Source organism: Quercus lobata, chromosome 1, assembly GCF_001633185.2.
Source record: "Quercus lobata isolate SW786 chromosome 1, ValleyOak3.0 Primary Assembly, whole genome shotgun sequence".
In the NCBI taxonomy this organism is placed as follows: Eukaryota; Viridiplantae; Streptophyta; class Magnoliopsida; order Fagales; family Fagaceae; genus Quercus; species Quercus lobata.
The window spans coordinates 33,484,599-33,506,479 of record NC_044904.1 but is presented as its reverse complement, the minus strand read 5'-3'; the positions used below and the strand labels follow the sequence as shown (position 1 = coordinate 33,506,479).

General features: G+C 32.5%; 2 protein-coding genes across 3 annotated transcripts; one reads left to right on the top strand and one right to left on the bottom strand.

Moving 5' to 3' along the window:
* Positions 1 to 2,376: 2,376 nt before the first annotated feature.
* On the top strand, positions 2,377 to 5,211 carry LOC115987903 (60S ribosomal protein L23a-1). Of its 2 annotated transcripts, none has more exons than XM_031111514.1 (4): positions 2,377 to 2,472; positions 2,557 to 2,618; positions 3,827 to 4,190; positions 4,843 to 5,211. In XM_031111514.1, the coding sequence occupies exons 2-4, from the start codon at positions 2,603 to 2,605 to the stop codon at positions 4,925 to 4,927; spliced, it is 465 nt and encodes a 154-aa protein (XP_030967374.1). In that variant the 5' UTR covers positions 2,377 to 2,472; positions 2,557 to 2,602; the 3' UTR covers positions 4,928 to 5,211. The 2 variants fall into 2 exon arrangements, with proteins under 2 accessions (XP_030967374.1, XP_030967382.1); XM_031111522.1 differs by having other exon boundaries at positions 2,548 to 2,618.
* A 12,343-nt stretch (positions 5,212 to 17,554) lies between these two features.
* Positions 17,555 to 19,790, bottom strand: LOC115950265. Its single transcript, XM_031067509.1, has 2 exons — positions 19,673 to 19,790; positions 17,555 to 18,638 (listed from the first exon to the last, which is right to left on the bottom strand). Exons 1-2 carry the CDS (start codon positions 19,706 to 19,708, stop codon positions 17,721 to 17,723), a joined length of 954 nt encoding a protein of 317 aa, XP_030923369.1. The 5' UTR covers positions 19,709 to 19,790; the 3' UTR covers positions 17,555 to 17,720.
* Between the last annotated feature and the right edge of the window lie 2,091 nt (positions 19,791 to 21,881).

The following is a 21,881-nucleotide window of genomic DNA, read 5'->3' as shown; positions in this document are numbered from 1 at the left end:
CCGTTGTGCTAGCTGATGCTCTAGTTCTTCCCACAGACGGCGCCAATTGTAGTTGCACGATTTTCCTGGCCCAAATTCTATTGATCAGGCCTTGGCCCAAAGCGCAACCCACAATATATATTTGTAGAGGATGGGTCAAAGAACTTAGCCTCAGTGAGCCTATTCCGTCTGGTACATGGGCAGTATTGTTGCAGAAAACAAAAGCACAAGAATGGATCTCTCACGTATAATTCTATTTCTTCAGTTCATAATACAGTTTTCTCCCCCCCTCTTCTTTGAGGGACTCCACTACATTATATAGTTCCCATCCTCTCATCTCAACCTTACACTTGTTGATCATCTAAGCATCTACTTGAGTACCTGTCCCATCAGACGCCCTCATCTCTCCCTTTGTGAGTTGCAGAGGCCAAGGCGGTACTGTTCAGGGGTATTTTCCTCATTAATGCGGCCAAGAGGGTGGTTGAGGCGCAATTAATGTGGTGGTAGCTCTCCATGAGATATTTTGGATTTTATTCATTTTATATGTTGGGAGGATGAACTGAAATGGCTGGGGAGAGTTCCTTGTCTGGGTTTCGTGATGTCCGAGGAGGAGTTACTCATCGGACAGGTTTCCTTGGCGTTTATTGGGATTGAGTAATGCTTCATATGTGGTTTCTTTTTGGACAGGACGCTCCTCGGACGGGCCTGAATTTGGAATAGCCCATTATTTCTGGGCCGGACCCCACAAAAATTATTAACTCTTCCCAAAAAATAAAAAAATAGTTGTGCCTCTGAGTACATGCAACACACGTGCTTAGAGGCTACTATAATATATGAAGATATAAATTATCTTAAAATTTTAATATTATATATAGGCTAATGCTACATGTACAAATTATTTTATAAAATCTTGATGTGGTCAACCTCTTATTGATTTTTATTTAAACTTATCATTAATATCATTTTTTCATTTACTAATAATCACTCACCATATTAATAATTTATAATTTTTTTTATAAAATAATTTGTATCTCTAGAATTATTCTTATATATAAGCAAATTATTATACTGTGTGTACGTTTTTCGTATTTTTCTTGATTGTTGTATCATTATCATAATTTGACCCTCAAGTTAAAATTGCTGAATCCGCCCTGTTAATATCCTCCTTCGATACCACTTTAAAAACCACACACGAGTCACCTTCCACCACCGCTACAAGGGACTTGCTGCTAAGCAGTATGTAATTCGACAGAAGCCCATATATGTTTTGGTGAGTTCACAACACATTCTCATCATGCAATAAATTATTTCGGTTCTTTCATATAGCCCATGCCGTACATAACATCAACTCCAACTCCCTCATGGACCCATAAGACATCATTGCATGGAGGACCATTTCCTTCATGTCAATTTGGCTTTTCATTCCTATCAAAAAAAAAAAAAAAAAAAAAAAAAGGCTTCTCTATAAGACAAATAATTCTATAATGATAAAAAATGTTATACACACCTAGTTACATATATAATTTTTTTACCTGAAATCATCAGTTAAAAACACAGTTTCAAATTTAAAATCTTGTTTTCAACTCACAATTCCAGTTCAACAAATAGGTGTGTAATAGTGTATGCCTGTAATAAACACAACTCATTCTATGATTATAAGGTAGCATTGACTCATTACTAATATAGCATGGACTCAATTTAGTAATGAGGTTACTAGAAGAATCCATACAAGATTGGACATAAGACATTATCCCAAGAATCCCAACTTAGCACTTTGAACAATATTTACATCTGATTTGCATTTCCTGTTGCATACTAGAATTAACGCTGTATGGTTTGCATTATGAAAATCAACAACTTAAATGTTATGGAAATAATTATAAGTTATAACCTTTATAAGGTCAATTTTGCACGTTTTATTTGAAGAGACTACAGAACCAAGAAATAACATCGATTTCACGTGGGATTCATTTTTATGCTAAGCTACATTACTCTAGACAACTCACCGTCTCTGTTTTTTTTTTTTAATTATTATTATTTTGGAAAAAACTCACAGTCTCTTTGAACAAAACAACTCAACACTAAATAATTTCTAATTAAACTAGGGTTGTTATTTTTTTAACCAATTTTATTTTATATAAAATTTACAATTTGACTTATTATTTATTAATTTGAATATGTACCAATAAAACTAAAATTTTTTATAAAATATTTCTAATGTATATATAGTCCAGAAAAAGAAAAAAAAGAGGAACACTACAAAAAGTCTGCTGCTATTGAACAAGTAGTTTTGGGCCTTTGGGCTCTATTTCTCATTTCCCTCCTCTCGATTTTGACCGGGCCCGAGCCTGACCCGTGTTTCTAAATGGTAATGGTGCTGGATATTCTGGTAATTTCACCTGCCCTCTTCTATATAATCATAAACCCATCTCTCTTCTCCTTCCTTCAAAACCCTAGAGACGGTCCCTCCTCCGCTTCCCTCTAACACCACAGGTCTCTCTCTCACTCTCTCTCATATATGTGTGTGTATATATATGCGCTATAAATATATTGTTTGATTTTGTTTAGGGTTTTCAGGTAATTGAAGGGGTCTGAGGCAGAGCTTCTTCTGATTCAGAAATCAATGGCTCCTGCTAAAGGTACTGGATTCGCTTACTTTCCTCTTATTTTCGTTTCTCATTTTCTTTATCCTTATTTTGTTTCTCGGTCTTTTTCTATAACACCTTGTTTGGTTGCCGACAAAAAAAACTTAGTAGAACAAGATGACGATACTGTAAATCGTAATGAGCTCAACTGAGCCATGTTAGGTATCTAGCGTGGTTTATATTGTTTCCCAGGGGATTCGGAAATTGATTTTAAAATTTCATCTTATCTATATATATTTGTTTTGATTTCGTTTTACTTTCTAATTTCATTTTTATGTCTTTTCTTGGTGACAATGTATTTTTATGTTTCTATTTGCTGTGGAACTAAGGAGAAGAGAAAGACGGATGAAATTAGCTAATAGTGTATGAAAATGAATGAGGAAATGAACCCCACTGAGCTGAATTTTTTTATAGGTTTAGTGCAAATGAGCCGGTAATTTGGATTATTTGCGTGCATACATACTATGTAGTTTGTATATGGTAGTTGGATAACGTAAGTGTGGTTGTTTGGAAGGAGATAATGCTTATATTTTTGAGGTTTGAGAAAATTCTGTTGCGGTTTGGGATATTCTTTTTTTAAGGTCACTTTTTGATTGGATGGTTGGATTCCATTTTTTTCCTTATAAATCGTTTATGCCTTTTAGATTTTCATAATTATAAAGATTAGGTTTTCTTTTTGTGTATGTTTTTCTCTTGTATATTCTGGATGTACTATAGTTGCATTTTTTTTTTTTTTTTTTGTTTTTTAACAAATTACTAGATCGTTTTAAAGAAAAGAAAAGAAAGATTGTAGGATAGGTGACCTCCTGGGACATCCTTGTTTTGTGCACCCCTTTCTTTTTCTTATCAAAAAGAAAAGAAAAGAAAGATTGTAGTAGTTGGATAACCAACTTAAATGCTGGTTCAATTGGGGTGTGTCTGGATGGTCAGAGTTCAATTGTATTCACTAAAGATAATCTTGCTGTGTGTCGATTTCCAACTATAATTTGATCTTGTTCAGCCCTGTGAAACATGGTTAAATTGTATTGCTTAGAACAAAACTGTGGTTGAAGTTTGTTACCTCCGCGTTATATTGTTTTCTAGTGGTCAGTGGTCCCTCTTTGAAGCTGCCTCTCCTGTTTGGATAAATTAGAACTTTTATTATTACGGTTGCATATTTTTTCTCTTCAGAAACTTATTACAGCGGTGCATGTCTTATTTAGTTGACAGTTCAAAAAAGGCTGATCCAAAGGCTCAGGCCTTGAAGGCTGCTAAAGCAGTGAAATCTGGTGCAACCTTTAAGAAGAAGACTAAGAAGATCAGAACATCAGTTACATTTCACCGTCCAAGGACATTGAAGAAGGCAAGGAATCCAAAGTATCCTCGCATTAGTGCTCCACCAAGGAACAAGCTTGATCATTATCAGATCCTCAAGTTTCCCCTTACTACCGAGTCTGCAATGAAGAAGATTGAAGACAATAACACTTTGGTTTTCATTGTTGACATTCGTGCAGACAAGAAGAAGATCAAGGATGCCGTAAAGAAGATGTATGATATTCAGGCTAAGAAAGTGAATACCTTAATCAGGTGAGCCTTTCCTATTTCTTAATAACTATCATCTTAATTTCCAGTAACAAGTAAAGGTTGTTAGCAGGTGCTGGGCTCATTTTGAAGTACCATAATTACTCCGTAGTTCCTTTCTGCTACATGATTTTTAAAACTAATTGGCACACTCATTCTGTAATAATGTCAGCCTTTATAATTTCTCTTATTCTCTGTTGACCCTTCTTTACTGTAATCTTCGTTTAGTGAAGTGCTGCAAATTTTCTCGTAATATCTAAAACCATTTCAATATATGGCATGTTTTTTTAAAACTTTCTAAATGTCTTATTTATTTGTTGACCATGTTGAACTTGAGTATTAAATTTGTGGGGCTATTAATAATGACTCATGATGGACCTTTAACCATTGGAATAAAAAAAGTATTTATTCAAAGTTGATTTAAAGTGTATTTATTAACTGGGTGGATTTCAGTATCCATCCTATATGGTTGTACATATATTGTAAGATGCCTTTTTGTGTGTTGCATATTTGGCAGGGTACTAGTTATTTATTTTTTAAATTGAGTGTTATCAATGTTTTAATGACTTGCATGTGCTACACTTTTGCTTTTTTTCCCTCATTCCGTAATATATTCGGAATCTCAGATTCTCATACTAGTTTAATTGTTGTAATGCAGGCCTGATGGTACTAAGAAGGCATATGTTAGATTGACACCAGACTATGATGCCTTGGATGTGGCAAACAAAATTGGTATAATCTAAATTAGTGTCTGGCATCCTCATTCAAAGCAGCCCTTCCTTTTCTTTTTTGTCCTTCAATTTCAGTCTAAATAGTAAGACAGTTCTGCTAGGACTGTAAGCACCTAGATTTTTCCAAACTAGTTTAAAAGTTGTAATCTTGTGTTCTCTTTTTGGTGTTTTTTTTTTTGTTGGGTTTAACTGACATTTCAATGAGACTTGAAGTTATGATTTGGGTGTGTGAGAGAGAGATGTGTTGAATCTTTTACATTATGCAAGCTTTAATGAAATTAATGTGTTAAACGAAATCCTGAAAAGAGTTGATAATCTTTGAATTCACTTATTGAAATAATCTGGCCAAATGAAATGTTTTTGAGGAAGAGTTTGACCCGTATGTATATGTGTTAGGGGCATTTTAGATAACATCAGAGATATCGGATATCAATGTGGACTGTTCAATGTCATTCTGTTACATTGAGATGATGTTTATATTCATTTAAGTAGCTTGTGCTTCTTTTGCTATCCTGTTGCAAAAGAAATTGCCATATGGAATCTAACAGATGATTCCATATTTGAGGTTCGTTGGTTGGGATCCGTGGTTGTTAAAATTGCAATATGGATTCTTCAATCCTATGATTCTACTTATCCCAAACTATTAGTACTGGTGGGATTGTATGAGCCTACAATCTTGCAATGTCCCTCCAGACTTGGAAGGAGGTCAAGTGGAGTGCTGTACGATTATTATAGTCTTTGTCTAGGACTAGTGATTTGATCTTATCAGCCAATCATTCTTCTTATTCTTCCTATGGCTAGATCCTGCAATGATCTTATTTTTTTGTTAAAGTGTCCACTCTTTATAGCATAGATTAGAACAATCTGACTGAGTTCACTTTGCTTAGGCGTTAGACACTTAGACCCCTCATTTATTTCTAAATCTTTTTAATGCTCCACAGAATATAAGATTCACCTATCATTTTCTTTAAATTCGCCCCATGTCTACTGAAATCGTAATCATACTCTCCCCAGGTAAAAAATTCAGATTAATTTTTATGTTCAGCCCTCCGTTCACCAGTGATTAGGCAACGGGTTCCCCTGGTTACCCTGCAATATTCTCGATGGTTCATGTAACTGTTGCTTTAATTGCACTTTCAACTACGCTTACAGCCTTAATAATCGATATTCCATATTTTGACGAGGTGATAATCAATACAATGCCCTTGTTAATTTTGTTGAATTCGAGATAACATTCATCGATAAGGATAATTAACGTGTACGGAACCTTTAATGAAACGGTATTGACTGCAACCAGTGAAATAAAAAGTTACAAGACTGCCCTGGAAATTTGTTGTCAACTCAGCTCCGCAAAGTTGAAATTTCTTATATCTTTACGTCTCAGCTTGGCTGTCCTCATAAATCTATATAACCATGAAATCAACTTTTAGTGGTTGTTTCCTCCAACATTCCTACATCACGACATGGTTTTTTTTGAACTCCATTGGGTCAACCAAATTAAATGGCATTAGTTTATTCACGTCTAAGTCCAGAGTTTTGTAAGATTGTGGAACGTGGGGTCTGGTAATTAGCTGCCCTTTCTTGGAGTAAGTCTTCCCTCTCTTGAGTTTCCAGAAATGTGTCCAAAGAAAATTAACATTCATGATTGGTGGTAAGGTTCTTGACATGTGACCTGCAGAGTGGGCAATTCGACTGAGACTGAAACCAATGGTCTATACAAGGAACATGGAAGCTACGAGTGCAGTTGGGTAGATGTTTGACCCACTGCCCTTCTTCAAACTCTTCCAAGCAAATTGCACAATCTGTGCTACTTCGAGTGTTTTCACTTTCATTGTTCTTCTTGAACTGAGACTTGAGGAGCATAGTTTTCAAAACCGGACTGAATCGGGAGGTCAGACCGTGAAAACCAAGAACCGGGATGAATCTCGGTTTTTTAAGCCTAAAGAACCGGATTTTTTGTTAATTCCGTGAACCGTTAAATCCGGGGTTGGACCGCACGAACCGATGAGAACCGTGCGGTCCAACCCCTTAGCAATTTTTTTTTTTTTTTACAATTTTATTCTACTTAATTAAATTATCCATCTCTTACAAGGAATAAAAAAAATTATAATTAAAATCCTTCAAAGATATTCAAGTTTACTTCAAAAATTAATCATAAATTTTAATGTTTTCATGGTTATTATTTTATTTTATTAACTTTCTTATTTAATTATTAAATATATGCTTGAAAATCATTAAATTTCCTTTATATATATAGATATATTGTCAATTTTGCTAGTTTTATAAATTTAATATCTATATTTAGGCTTTAATTAATTATTAAATTAATTATAACGTCATCACGGTTCGACCCCGGTTCGACCTCAAAAACCTTGAATCTCTCCTTTTTACGGTTCAATGAACGGTCCGGATCAGAAAACCTTGTTGAGGAGAGAGTGTATGATGGAAGATTCTAGTCCATGGCTGTTGAACTGTTGGATTGTATCACTGTGGTTGGTCTCATTCCATAGCTGCCTTACACGATGAAATACATAGCAGAAACATTTGAGTAGCCCAACGAAAATGAAATAGAAAATGATGGTGCAAACAGGAGCAAGGCAGACAATTATCCATTCATTATGGCTAAAATATCCATAGAATGTCATCTTTTGCTGCATAGTTTAGAGAGGCTTATTCCCGAATTACTCTGTCTATAAAGCCTATAGGAATGTCAAAATGTATGAGTTGATTAAATCAAAGCAGCAACAGGTATGGACGTGCAAGGTTGGTGATACTATTAATGATACCTATCACAGAAGCTACCAAATATACAAATGAATGAGACATCTATATAGGTATTGTCTTTCTTGTTTGATATACTAAGAACCCTGGACATGTGCGTGTGAGACATGTCTTCTCCAATATGAGAGTTAATGTGGTCCACAAGCCACAGTAGGGTACTATTTTAATTATTTTTGTTTTAATTTTCATTTAAAATATTGCGTGGTAGCTAAAAATAGAAGCCTATTTTATCATGGCTTTGGCAGTGGATGATGAATTTCAAATAACTGAACATGTATTGCACTTTCCTTAGTGGAAGAAATGTGATATAGAAATTGACATAAAAAAGAGGACTCCTACTCTAGCCTTTAAAAAAACTTGTGCAACTCCTTCAGAAAAGGCTAATGAAGCCAGGTATACGCAGAGGAAACCTCGTTAAAAGTTAGTTGTGAATTTGCTCCTCTTCAAGCCACTTGAACGATCTAACTTGAGGTACGTGTCTATTCTTTTCTAACATATATATTTTATTATTCTAAAGTAAGGTCTCAAGAGGTCGGACCTTGGTGTAATGGCAAGTGCCTTCCACCAAAGCAACAAGTCGCAACTTCAGATTAGAGAATCAGCCTATCCCAAAAAGAAAAAAAAAAAAAAAAAAAAAATTTGAGGGTAAGACTGCCTATTAATCACCTCTATTAGACCCTACAAAAGTGGGTTCTTTGTGCACAAGGTATGACCCCCCTTTTTTTAATAGTAAGGTCTCAAAATGTATGCTTTCTCAATGAAGACTTGCAGCTGAGTCAACCTGGTGAGAGAGAACTGAATACATAGTTGTCTAACTGTTATCAAGCTGTGTCTTCTTTACTCGGAGAATGTTGTCCTATTTTTTGTTGGATTAACATGGCTGATTATCACTCATATAGTCGACCATAAGTACTGTAAGATCAACCATTTAGATTAATTTTTGTGCATCATTTTTTTTCCCTCTGCCTGGTTTGCTGCAAGCTTGCAACATGTTCTAGAGTTTCATAGGAAATTAGGATAATAATTCAAATTCAAATTCCAACTAGGCATTTAGTCTTAACAGCTCTGTAGTCCACATAATTTCACAAGATGATTATCAGATGACAAGATATTTATAATTTCTTGCTCATTAGTTCTATTGAAATGTGGGGTAGCATTTGCTGGAAATATCATCCATCAATCAATACTGTATAAGGAGTATTATTTGTAAAAAATGAGGAAGTAGGAGGCTCCTAGACTGCTTTAATAGTTTTCTGTTAACTCAGCATCACAAAGTTAAATTGAACCTTTTTTCTATCTTTTGGTTTTCGGATCCTGCATGTATCTTTAGAATCATTATCTCACTTGTACTCTAAATCCATGTAAACACCTGCAACTTTTATCTGTATAAGTTCATTGTAGGTTCTGGAAGCGCTTTAATTGAACATAGTGCTTTATCTATACCTCCTGCTTTTTTCTCAACTCAGCTTGGTGAAGCAAATCAACTGACATTACTTGATTCATGTGACATGTCGAAGTTCTGAGTTTTGTAGGATTTCAAAGCTTAGGACCTAATCCTGTACTGTCTTTCCTCAGAGTTTCTTTCAATGTGTGCACACTAGCAGAAGAATATTCATGATGTATAGTGAAATCGTAGACGTATGCTCTGCAGAGGGAGCAATTTGAGTGAGACTGGAACCAGGTGTCAATTCAAGAAACATGAAAGGTATGAGTGCAATTAGGGAGATGTTTTAGCCATTCCCCTTCTTTGAATTCTCCCAAGCAAACTGCACAATCTGCATGCATTTGGTTCTGTTCTTCATTGTTCTTCTTGAACTGAGAGATGGGAAGGGATTGTGTGATGGAGGACTCTAGTGCTTGGCTGTGAAACTGCAGAAAAAGATCATCAGGGTTGGCTTCATTCATACGCCGTCTTTTAACCCGGTTTCTTGGATAGTGTACACCATGAAGTAGCCAGCAGAGTCGTTTGAGTACACTGCAGTAACTGATTAGGATAACGATGGTGCAAACAGTTGCCACCAAGGGAATCACCCATGGTTGAAATTTGATTGATCCAAGTCCTTGAGATGGGCTATTATCAGGACTTGGTTGCATGCTATGCCAAATTTTGTACACCGTCACAAATACATAGCGGATTAAAGTTTCCAGAGTTTTTCAATGAATTTTGGCTGCAATATATCAGAGAGGTTTATTCTTGAAAATCACCGTCAAGTGAGCTTCCATGAATGTCAAAATTATCTAGTTGGGGGAGTGATTAAAACAAGGTAGGACTAGATATGAAAATACAAGATTGGTGACAATATTAAGGATGCAAATTGCATAAGCTGCCATATGTGGCCTTAATAGTAAGTGTACAAGAAGTATATGTATCTTTTAGATTTGTTTTAATTATTTAATTATTATCAAGCTAGATAATACCAAAGTTCAAAGCCGGTGAATGAAACATATGTAAGCAAGTATATACATAAAAACAAATAAATAAGCAAACATATATGTATATTCCTTGCTCCGTTCCCTTTTTTTTTGCTGAATCTTGCTCCGTTCTGGTTATGAAGCTCAAAGTATTAGGCTTTTATAATTGATCAGACAATGTTTCGCACAATGTATGTGTACATTACAAGTTAAACTAGTCGCTAACCCATGCAATGCATGGGAAAATTACTAAAAATAAAATCTAATAAATGCAAAGCAATTATACAAAATACCATTTAAATTAAAAGATAAATATTAGTAAATGTCATTATCCTTAGCTGTTTGTGTTATATCTAGAGTTTCATATCTAAGTTACTATAATACTATTTGTAGCAACTGAAACTCATAATATAAGTATATTATATGAGGCCAAAACTTATATTATCTTCAAGCTCCTCTTAGCCTTACAGAGTCCCTAACTTAAAATTTTTTTTTGTATTGAATTTGATTTTGGAGGACTTATTCAAAATTATTTGAATTAAACCTCACAAATTAGAAAGAAAAAATAAATAACATTACAACATTGTGGCTGATTAATATACAAATAAACTACCAATTTAACATGATAAATCACTATTAGTAATTTAGAAAGCAAAAATTAACAAAATTAAAGTTGTTACCCATTTAACCTAAAACTTTTCATATTCTAAAGTTGTCAAACACCTATTAACAAATAACTATTGCTATAAAATATTCAGTAATTACTTCAATACCGCAAGTTGTTCATGCTATAAAAAATTTGAGAGAATAACACAGCAAGCATCTTAAACTCTTTCTTGCTTGGATCCTACAAAACAATATATATATATATATATATATATAGCGATGGAGACAAAAAATGCCATTAAAGAGACAACCAATTACGATAGTGTTGGAGGCAAAGTAAAAGATTAAAAAAAACTGATGAAGCAAGCAGTTTGGCTAGCATACCAGCTAGTTAATTTATATCAAAAGACATAAAAATCTTACAATCAAATAGAATCCATAAGTAAGTAAATACATGTGGTACAATCAGATGATTAAAAGGTTTGTCAAGATGATCAAGTTTGCCAATGAAGAAGATGCAGTAGCTATTGATGAGGGTAGTCTTTATCTTAAACTTGTGATAATGATGAAGATGCAACAACTACTAATTAAGCAGATCTAGCATAATCTTATTTTGATTCAAATACAACAAAAATGACGATAATTACCATAAAAAGATTATATCAAAAAACAATCTTTATGATATAGCCAAGAGTACAATCAAAACTAAGAGAAGGAATTTTAAATCGATTTCAATGATGAAGGGGGGAATTCACTTAAATGAGGAGACCAAGAAAAAAGGAGAAGTATCATTTTCTGAGTATAGTATTGAACTTTAAACTCTATAATTCAATTTGCTAACTACTAAAATACCTTAGCAAATTGAATTTCTGTAGGCACAAATACTACTAAAACTCTATCACACTAGATTACACAATATAAACCAATAATGTTACCGTCTCAAATATTAAAAAAAAAAAAAAAAAAAAAAAAAAAAAACCAAATCAATTTTAAACATGGAAACAAACATATATCAATACAAATACCCAACCTAAATACATAAAAACTCATATATGACCCACAACACAAAAGAGGTAGTAACAAAATTAAAAAAGAAAAAAATAGCAATAAAAAAGAACAACACTATTGATCTAATCCTTACATTGAACTATTATGCAGGCAACCACAAGAATAGAGGCCAAGAGCAACTAGGATTTAGAGATACCTAAACTGAATCATCCAGCTTTTTAATATAGTGTGAGGAGAGGAAGAGATGAAAGAGTTAGAAAACCAAATTCTGGCGTTAGGAAGCTGAAGGGTTGCCATTTGGGATTGTAATCGTGGAACACAAAGGATTACTGTTTAAAATTATAACCGTAGAACACAAAGAGTTGCCATTTAAAATTGTAACCATGAAATAAAAAGGGTTGAGAATTATTTTCTTTTTATTAGTATTTTTAAATTTAAGAAAACTAATTTTAAATTGTAGGATAAATGCAGGAAAAAGAATGATAATGACATGACAGTTGATGTGACTCAACCTGAGCGTAGCAACATTAAATGTTATGCTTCAGCTTTTAGTAATATATAGATTTGAATTTTATAGAGTCTCAAACTATGGCATCTATTTTTTATGATTACACTTTTTATTATTAGACTAAGATACTAATAAGTTTTTGGCGTAGGTAAGGAATAAACCCAGATCTCTTATTCAACCGTTAGAGACTTTACAAGTTAAGCTAACTAGAACCCACAATAAAATATTATATTATATCTAAAGCTCATGAATAATACTCATTATGTGTTATAATATTTTCAAAATTAATTGCAATTATATTATACATAATTGAAAATAGAAAAATATAAATAAATTTTTTAGAATATGAATGCATTAATTTCGATTATAATACAAATAACTGAAACTAGAAGAATGTAAATTGTTAAGATTAATATTGTTTAGAATATGAATGCAATTCTTAAAAATTGAATATATATTACTATTTCCACAAACTTAAGCACACAATTTTTTGAATTTTTAGGCCACGCCCCTAGCCCCCTTTTTTATGATGTTGGATCAAACCCACGTGAATGGGTGGAGTCGTGTTATTACCTCTCAAAATGGAGGTTCGACTAGTTATATTTTTCCCTTTAGATTAAAGGTTTTACAACGGAGTCGCCACTTATTTAATTATTGGAATAAATAAGAAAACCAAAATTGAAAAATTCCTCATTTTATTAATTTGTAATTGAATTTACATTGATCATAGGAAAATTACATGGCTTTGGTCCTAGATACAATCTAAGAGAAAGTACATGACTTTATTTCCTAGTTACAATCTAAAAATCGAAAATTACATGGATAAGCATTTGATCTACTAATCCTTGATCTAAGCTCGGAGACTATGTTACAAGGTGAGAAGGTGTTAAGCACCCACCTTACCCGGTGAAACCGGTCTTCTAGACTATGGTGGCCAACATTCATATCACATCATCCAATATGTTATCAATCAATTTGCATGTTGAATTTAATGTGTGTGCATGTGATGAACCCTAATTCAATTTATTAAGCATGGTATTTGGATTGAAAAAATAAACTCTAGTGAATGTGTGTAAATGGTAATATCCTAGATTCAAGAATTTAAAAGAATTATTAAACAAATATCTTTTTCATGTTTTTTATGTAAATTTAAGATCAAAGCTAGTGCTATGCATGAACATGTAATGAACAACCAAGAACATATGAAGAACACATAAGAACATTTAAAAACATTCAAACATATTCAAGAGAATTTAAATAGTTACTACCATACTTTAATCTTAAATTCTCATCATGACAACACAAAAAACAAGTTAGGGAAAGTGATTACACCTTCATGCAAGATCCATATGGTGGTGGAATAGACTCTTGATAGAGTTCCTAAGGGTGGAGGAAAAGAAGAGTTGGGAGAGGAAGAGTAAGTCTCATTCAATACCTTAAGTTTCAGGAAGACCAAGATATGACAAGACTACTCAACTTCACTAAAACTCAAGAAAGGGGAAGAGATGAGGTTTTTTGTTTGCCCTGGAATGAAGGAGGGGGGGTTTATATAGTAGTGGTGGAGGAAATTTGAATGGAATGCCATTTAATGAGGGTTGACAAAGAATCATGAACTTAGACCTCATTTTAGCCTTTGGGGAAATCTAGTGCATTAAATGTGAAGATTGATGAGAGTGAAGAGCAAGTAAAGTTCAGTTTTCCCGTAGCTGCTGTAACAGCTTGTAAAGCTAACTTCAAAAAATCATATCTACCTCAATTCTGATTGGAATTGTCTTATTCTTGTGCTCAAATTGAAACCCCGGATGTCTAGTTTCTGGGAAAATTAACCTCATTCACAGATTCAAAATATTCTGAGAGATATCGATGAAATGGTGAGCAGAGGTCATTTGTTAGAAAATAGTTTCAGCACAATTAACATTAATAGGTCCCAAATTAACTTCCAATTAACATTAAATGGCTCCAATCACTCTCATTTTAGACTTAATTGGTTCCAAATTTACTCTAATTAAAAAATAATTGCACAAATTACTCATTGAATAATTAATATTTAACTATTTAATTAATTAGGTGTGTGCAACCCCACCATAAAATGTAGTCCTAACCAATCAAATTATGACACATCATTGATCTCAAATTGATTATACTTATAACCAATTGAAATCAATTGTTCATAATCACATATAGTCGAACTCAATTTGTGATGGTGCATCTTAGCCATTAAAACTTGATTTGATGATAACTTTTAATCTGGTGGTTTGATTCGGGCTTATGACTATTCAATTTAATTGTTACAACATCAAGATCATTTTGATGAAATGAGATTAAGGATCTAATAACCAGAATCAAGATGCATATTTTCAAGGTGAAATTACCCTTTTACCCTCCATGTGAGGTTAAATGCAGGTTGCAAAATGGGATGTCAACACTCCTTCATTCAAACACTTGAAACAGCGTTAACTGTGTTAATTTCTCTATAGTTGAGAACATTGAATACTCCGATATAGCTGATATTATTATGTTGCTAATGGACTAGGAAAGAATCTTCAATGGTTTATTTTATAAAAAATAAATCACATTTTTCTTATGAGACATTTTGGCTCTGTCTTTGTATTCAATATTGAAGTTAGGGTAGGTAGATATATAGGTTAGTGATCTAGGGAGGTGGATGAAAATTGTAAGTGACTAAAATACTTGGGAGATTCTTTCAAACATTGTTCTTTCAATTGGAGTGCGAAACAGCGTTAACTGTGTTAATTTCTCTATAGTTGAGAACATTGAATACTCCGATATAGCTGATATTATTATGTTGCTAATGGACTAGGAAAGAATCTTCAATGGTTTATTTTATAAAAAATAAATCACATTTCTTATGAGACATTTTGGCTCTGTCTTTGTATTCAATATTGAAGTTAGGGTAGGTAGATATATAGGTTAGTGATCTAGGGAGGTGGATGAAAATTGTAAGTGACTAAAATACTTGGGAGATTCTTTCAAACATTGTTCTTTCAATTGGAGTGCGTAATTGGAGACTTATTTTAGTTTTTATGTCACTATTTGAAACTGATGTAAACTACTTATAGTTTTGATAACGTTTTAGAGAAAGAGAATTATTGAAATTTTACTTTTAGTTTTAATATAGAGCTATATTCCATTTACAATGAGATGCTGACTCAAATTCCATTGATGTCTTACATTAGTCCCCTCTCTATACCTTTCATCAATAAGTTATTTATGAAATTTTTTTCATATTGTCGTTATTTGACCTTTTTCAAGTTTTATACAAGTAATTTCCATCATTAGCAAGTATGCAACCATGATATGCAACAACGACTTCTATACATGAGCTATGATGCCACTTAGGTTGATTACTTGGACAAATCAGTCTCTTATTGGTTCTTTAGCTTTTTGTTTACCATGAGGTTGATAAATTATCTTTTTATTTAATTATCCTGTGCATTGTACAGATTAGCGACTAGTGTGAGTTATAGTTAACTCAACTTATAAAGTCTATTGTTGTCAAATAAGAAACATGATAAAAAACCAATTAATGTTTTGGCCTAATGACAAAAAGTAATTATTATAGAGATGTCATAGGTTTAATTCTATTCTAAAAAAAAAGGAAAAAAGGGTCACACCATGTGTAACACAATCCTCTCTCTATATATTATGTGACACTAAAATAACTTTAAAATTTTAAATTGTTGATTAGATATTACATTGTATCTTAATATTCTCTATGCTTGAAAACTCTTAAGATGATAAGAGATTATTATATTAAATACTATTTTCTCTACAAAATATTTAAAATTGAAGTTTGTATGTTTTAAATTATAAACAAAAATATGAGTATACTAATTATATACTAATAAATAACATGTGATTATCACGACGTTGGCATGTATGTTAAGGAAAATGAAAATGTGTAATCCAACCGTATGAATTTGAATATATTACATGAGTTATTCTAGGACCATAACTTTTACCACACCATTTTTTACAACTATCTTATGTGGCATATTATGACTAGCTACCTATTACTTTCATATGAACTCATAACTTTTTCTTTACTACTCATAGTTTGCCACATCAAAGTTATAGTGCAAAAGACTATGGTCTTAGATTTTTCTCATTTTATATTAAACGAATAAAAAATTATTGAGTGATGTAACATTAACAAAAAGTTACAACAAATATAATTACTATATATATATATATATATTACCAAAGTGTATCTTGAAGTAATATTACACTACCTAATAAATTTTATTGAATTGATAATTTGAAAATATTACCATTGGATTTCATGTTTTCTATGTTCTTAAGGTGCATGCCAAATTATTGTGCTAATAAGATATTATTTACCATTCGATCAATAATTCACCTTTTGTGCATAATTTTAAAATACAAAATTTTGAAATTTAAATATTTTATAGACGAGATAGTTATACTTATTGATCATCTTCAAATTTTGCAAGCATAAAGAGTATAAGAGGAAAATGTAATCCAATGGTAAATTTATCAAAATTCGCATCCATTAAAAAAATATTTAATAATGTAATATTACTTAAAATTACATAAGGTATAACTTAAACCTAACCCTTACATATATAGCTGTATAGCTAGTTTTTACTAAAGAATCTAGCTTAATTTTTTTTTTTTTTTTTTTTTTTTTTTTTTTTTTTTTTTAAAAACAGCATAATAGTAATGTTATTAAAGTATTCATTTCAAATTTTGTTTCTTTTCAACTCTCAAACCATATTGCTTTTCATTTTATTTTTTTCATTTCAAAACATCCAAACAAGAGAGATAAATATTTAATTCTTTTCAATTTCTTTTCATTTTTTTATTATTTTATATTCTATACATTATATTCCACTCCGTTTATTTCTCCCAAGTTAAGAATTCAATAATGCTACCATCATGTAATGGGCTATATATATATATATTTTGAGATATGTAATGGGCTATATGGGTTGACGTAGGCTCAATTGGTTGATGCTGACATTGCTAATCGGAACTGTAATTACAGTTCTGATAGACTCAATTGAATCAAAGGGAATAGTTTAGTAGAATGGAATGCCTCATTACCCGGGTTTTTTGTTTGGGCTAAGTGCCTCATTACCCGTTTATTCACATGCTGAATGATCACATCTATGTATCTATATAAGTCCTAGTCAATATCATGTAATATCCTACTCACATGCTGAATGATCACATCTATGTATCTATATCACAATAAGTCCTAGTCAATATCATGTAATAGATAATTAAAATTAGAATTTAAAATATAAAACTAGTTTTTTCTCGACTATCTTGTGCCAGAATTAACTGAAAAGGTAGGATTTCAATGTACAGGACACAAAAAGGATAAACCAAGTTAAAGAGCTATGTCAATATTTCAATATTTAAACCCCAAAACAAAGTATCCCCATTTACACCTTCAACCACTGAATTTCGATTTTTACATAAGTGAAGCAAAGTTCAGCGATTTTACTGAAACCTTTGTCGCTTGCCTGCTGGGACATGATTGTTAAAACTAGAAATTGTGGTCAATGGCCTCATATTGTTTGAATATGAATTAGAAGGGCCACTAGCAAAATTTAACATGGCTGCTGAACAAGTTTGAGAAGTCCCACGAGACATTACAGGATACGTGGATGAATTCAGTGGTTTTTGGACCATGTAGCCAGCATTTGCAGGAGATTTAGAAGAGAAATCTGCAGTCTCACAACCTTTGATGGAGAAAGGAGGAATTTTGAAGGGTTGCAAAGGCGGAGGATTTCGCCAACGAGGAAGTGGCCCGGCAACAATAAGTGTTTGAAGTAAAGGACCAGCTTCCATCACAGCTTGTAAGAGTTTTCCCTTTTGAGGCAAAGCTTTTCCTTTAACAAGATTATCAATTACTTCAGAAGCTGGATCAATCTTTGCCTTTCCAGGAGAGGCTAAATCTGTGGACATAGAGCCATTATAGTCATGAACAAGGGGCCGATTTACAAACCCCACGTTACCTGAATCAACCACATTAATGTTTGAGAAATCTGGGGATGAAACAGCATCAAATAGAGAATCTACTGGGGAAGAGCCATATGATTGGTGGTTATATGTTTCAGATAGACTGTTAGATTCTGTTATGCTAGAGTTTGCTTTAGCAGGTATTACTAGAGGACTTTCAGGGTGGACATGTGGGTGTATATTGGGATATTCAGTTGGGCTAGAAGCCATGAGCTTGTTTAGGAGATTTTGCAGCTGATCTCTAGCTTCATCTCTTTCTTGATATGCAATCTTCAGAAGATTGTGTAAATTCCTCACATTCTCCTTGTTCTTTCTGATTTCCTCATTTGCTTCAATTTTAATTGTCTCCAGTTCAAGAGTGGTGTAGATAAGCTTCTGCTTCACCTCATCAATGTTCTGTCAATATTCGAAACAGGACAGTTAGCTTGAGAGAGAGGCTCAAACAGTAGGAACAAAAATATTAAGGAACAATTGAGAGAAGAAAGACATACAAACACGCACAGGGATCATCAATTAGGGATATATATATATTTATATATACACACACACAATTTTAAGCAATGAATTGAGATACTAAAGAAGCCCAACGGGTTCAAATTTTGACAATAATTTTTTTGTAAAAACAAAAAAAAAAAATTCAGAGAAAGCGAAAATCAGCTTCAGCCCAATAGCTTCAAAGTGACCATTGACACCAAAATCTTTTGAAGAAAGAATCTCTTCGTCACAAGATAGGTTACTGATCAAAAACTATTTCAAAGTAAAGAGGAAGAGTAAAATCCCAAAAACGGCCCATAAAGATCGAGCCCCTGCAGTCAAACCGTACTTTTTTTTGAAATTGAAGAACAGGGGACAAGAAGATAGAGAGAGCGAGTTAAGAGTCAGCATTAATACACCTAACTCTGAAATACAATGAAATATTACAACAATACATTGACATCTAGAAGCTGGTTTAGACAGATGGGCCAACAAAATGCACTTTTACACAAGAGTGAGGTCTTGGATACTCAGATTGAAATTTTGGCAAATCCTGAAAAACAATATGCATTCTCTACAACCTTTACTGAAAATACAACCCATTGAAAGCCAATAGTCTTTTCTGGAGAAGAGGAAAAACCATTGCTGCAAAGACAGTATTAACAAAAAGGGAAATATAAAAACTGAAACTTTGGAAGCCAAACAAGTTCAATGGCCAAAGTTTAAAATATGCATAACTAGTAAATAAACATAAAGGAACTAAAACGTAGAATAAGAGAAGAATGAAATATACCCAGAAAGAACCTTGAATACATTATGATCACTCGGTAAAAAACCCTCACAAAACATACAATTTTAGTTGGAAAAGGAAGAACCCCAAAAAAAAAAAAAAAAACCTTCAAATGACAAACAAAACAAGACCCAGATGAAGAAAATGAGGAAGGAGTATGACCAACCTCTTGGTAACTCCAAAGACAACCGAACTCTTCCATACTATCTCTATTCTCTACCTTCTTGTTTGAGAACAAAAAGGCAAAAAAATTAAAAAACAAGGTATTGGGGGAGTTCAAGAAAGGTATCGTGTGACTCTTATAAATAGAAGAACAATGAGGCACATAGGACAATATAGAGAGAGAAAGAGATGGCTTTTTCACAAAGTTCCAGAGAAACCTGTCCGCATCAAAGAAAATATAAGGAATGCAAAAACCTTCCGTATAGAAAATTTAGCTGATACAATTTTCTACTCTATGTGAAAATATTGATTTTTTTTCATTGAAACCTTTCCACACTTTCAGGAACTTGTCTCTTACTTGAAACAATTTATCTATGAAGCACGGGTGCGTTTCTTTCTCTCTCTCTCTCTCTCAATCCTTATATTGGTCAAGAATTAAATTCCTGTTATATTTTCCTTATATACAATCATTTCCTTAAAAGTAAAAAAAAAAAAAAAAAAAAATTAAAGTTTCATGTTTTATATTTTTTTCATATGAAACATTATTAAAAAAAGAAAAGTCACTTTGTACAAGGCTAAAACCATGCTCTTGCGGAATACGCGGTTTTATTTTAGGAAATTTCCATAAATACCCCGGTTGTGAAAAGAATTTCCATCCCGCGGCCCCCGGTTTTTAAATTGGGAAGATTCGGAGTGTTTTAAAAGGCATACCATTATGGGTGATGGTGTGTCTTATTTTTTATTGGGTGATCAAATAATTGAACTAAGATCAACACCGTTCAATCAATTTACTGTTTGGTTATTGGTCCTTTCCTATATCAATGTTATGTCTGCAATGTTTCTGATCTTATTCTTTAGTTTTTGAGGTCAACTTTTCCTAAATGCTTTGTCTCTTACCGAAAATATTATTTTGATTTTTTGGGGGTCATGGTTAATGAAAGATTTGAATATTTTTTCCTTTTAAAAATTTTTTATCCTTCCTTTTTTTTTTTTTAATATATGAGAAAATTTAACGGATGTTCTAAGAACATTAGTTTATGAAATATTTTTAGAAACATTTAATGGGAAAGAAAAAAAGAACAATTGATTTTTCATTACTTTTTTTATATTTCTTATAAAAGTGATATCAAAACTTTTTTTAAATAGTCTTTTAACAAATATTCTAAAGACATCCATTAACCAGACCATTTGTATCTAAAATAAAAATTAAACCTATAGCATCCTAGATCCATGATAATTATACTTTTTTATTAGAAAAAGATAATTATACTTTATATATTATCATATCAATACACCAATTACTGTAACCCACTTTACTACCTTGATTATCCTCACCCCAAAAAAAAGAGAAGGAAAAAAAAAAAAAAAAAAAACTTTCTACCTTGATAGCATTGACCTTAGCCCATAAAATTTTGGTACTAAAACTATTTTTCAGCACGAATATTGTAGCCCCTATTGTTTTCCTATGATGTGAATAGAACGTGCATGCCTCAGTTGACATTTTTATCTCCCAAAAAGAAAAGAAAGAAAAAAAATGAAAGGCCACGTGTTATTGGATTATTATTATATATATATTTTTTGATGAAATGTTTTATTGCTTTAATTTCATGAGAGTGAATTATATATACTAGTAGTAGGAATGCATATTGTCTTTCCATAAAGTAGTCATTGAAAATGCCTGCCCACCGGATTATTAAACCCTTGTTTTGCAAAATACACTATTTTAGTTGAAAAAAAAAAAAAAAAAAAAAGGTTGTGCTTAAATTATTTTTGTTTTGGACTCTCTTTTATAATGAAGGACGAGTCGGACCCAATTGATTAGATTATCTACCTAGGGCTGTACTAGATTGCGTTGTGAACTGCCCAAGAAAACTGAAACTAACCATATGATGGTTGACTTATTTTGTATTCGTGTTATTCTTATTCTATTTGGTAACTTTCGCAACACTTTCTGTTTGTCCTTGTACTCTGTTTGGCAGTAGCATGTACTCCTAAGACTTTTTTGGTTTTTTGAGGAAACATATACTCCTAAGTCCTAATTTTTTTTTTTTTTGAATAGTACTCCTAGGTCCTAATACTAATTATTCTCAAAAAAACAAAAAAAAAAAAAAGGTCCCAAGACTTTTTACGGATTATTATATTTATTTACTTAAATTTGGTGAACTTATAAATTATAATTGCATTTGGATGGCAATATTCCCCATATGATATTA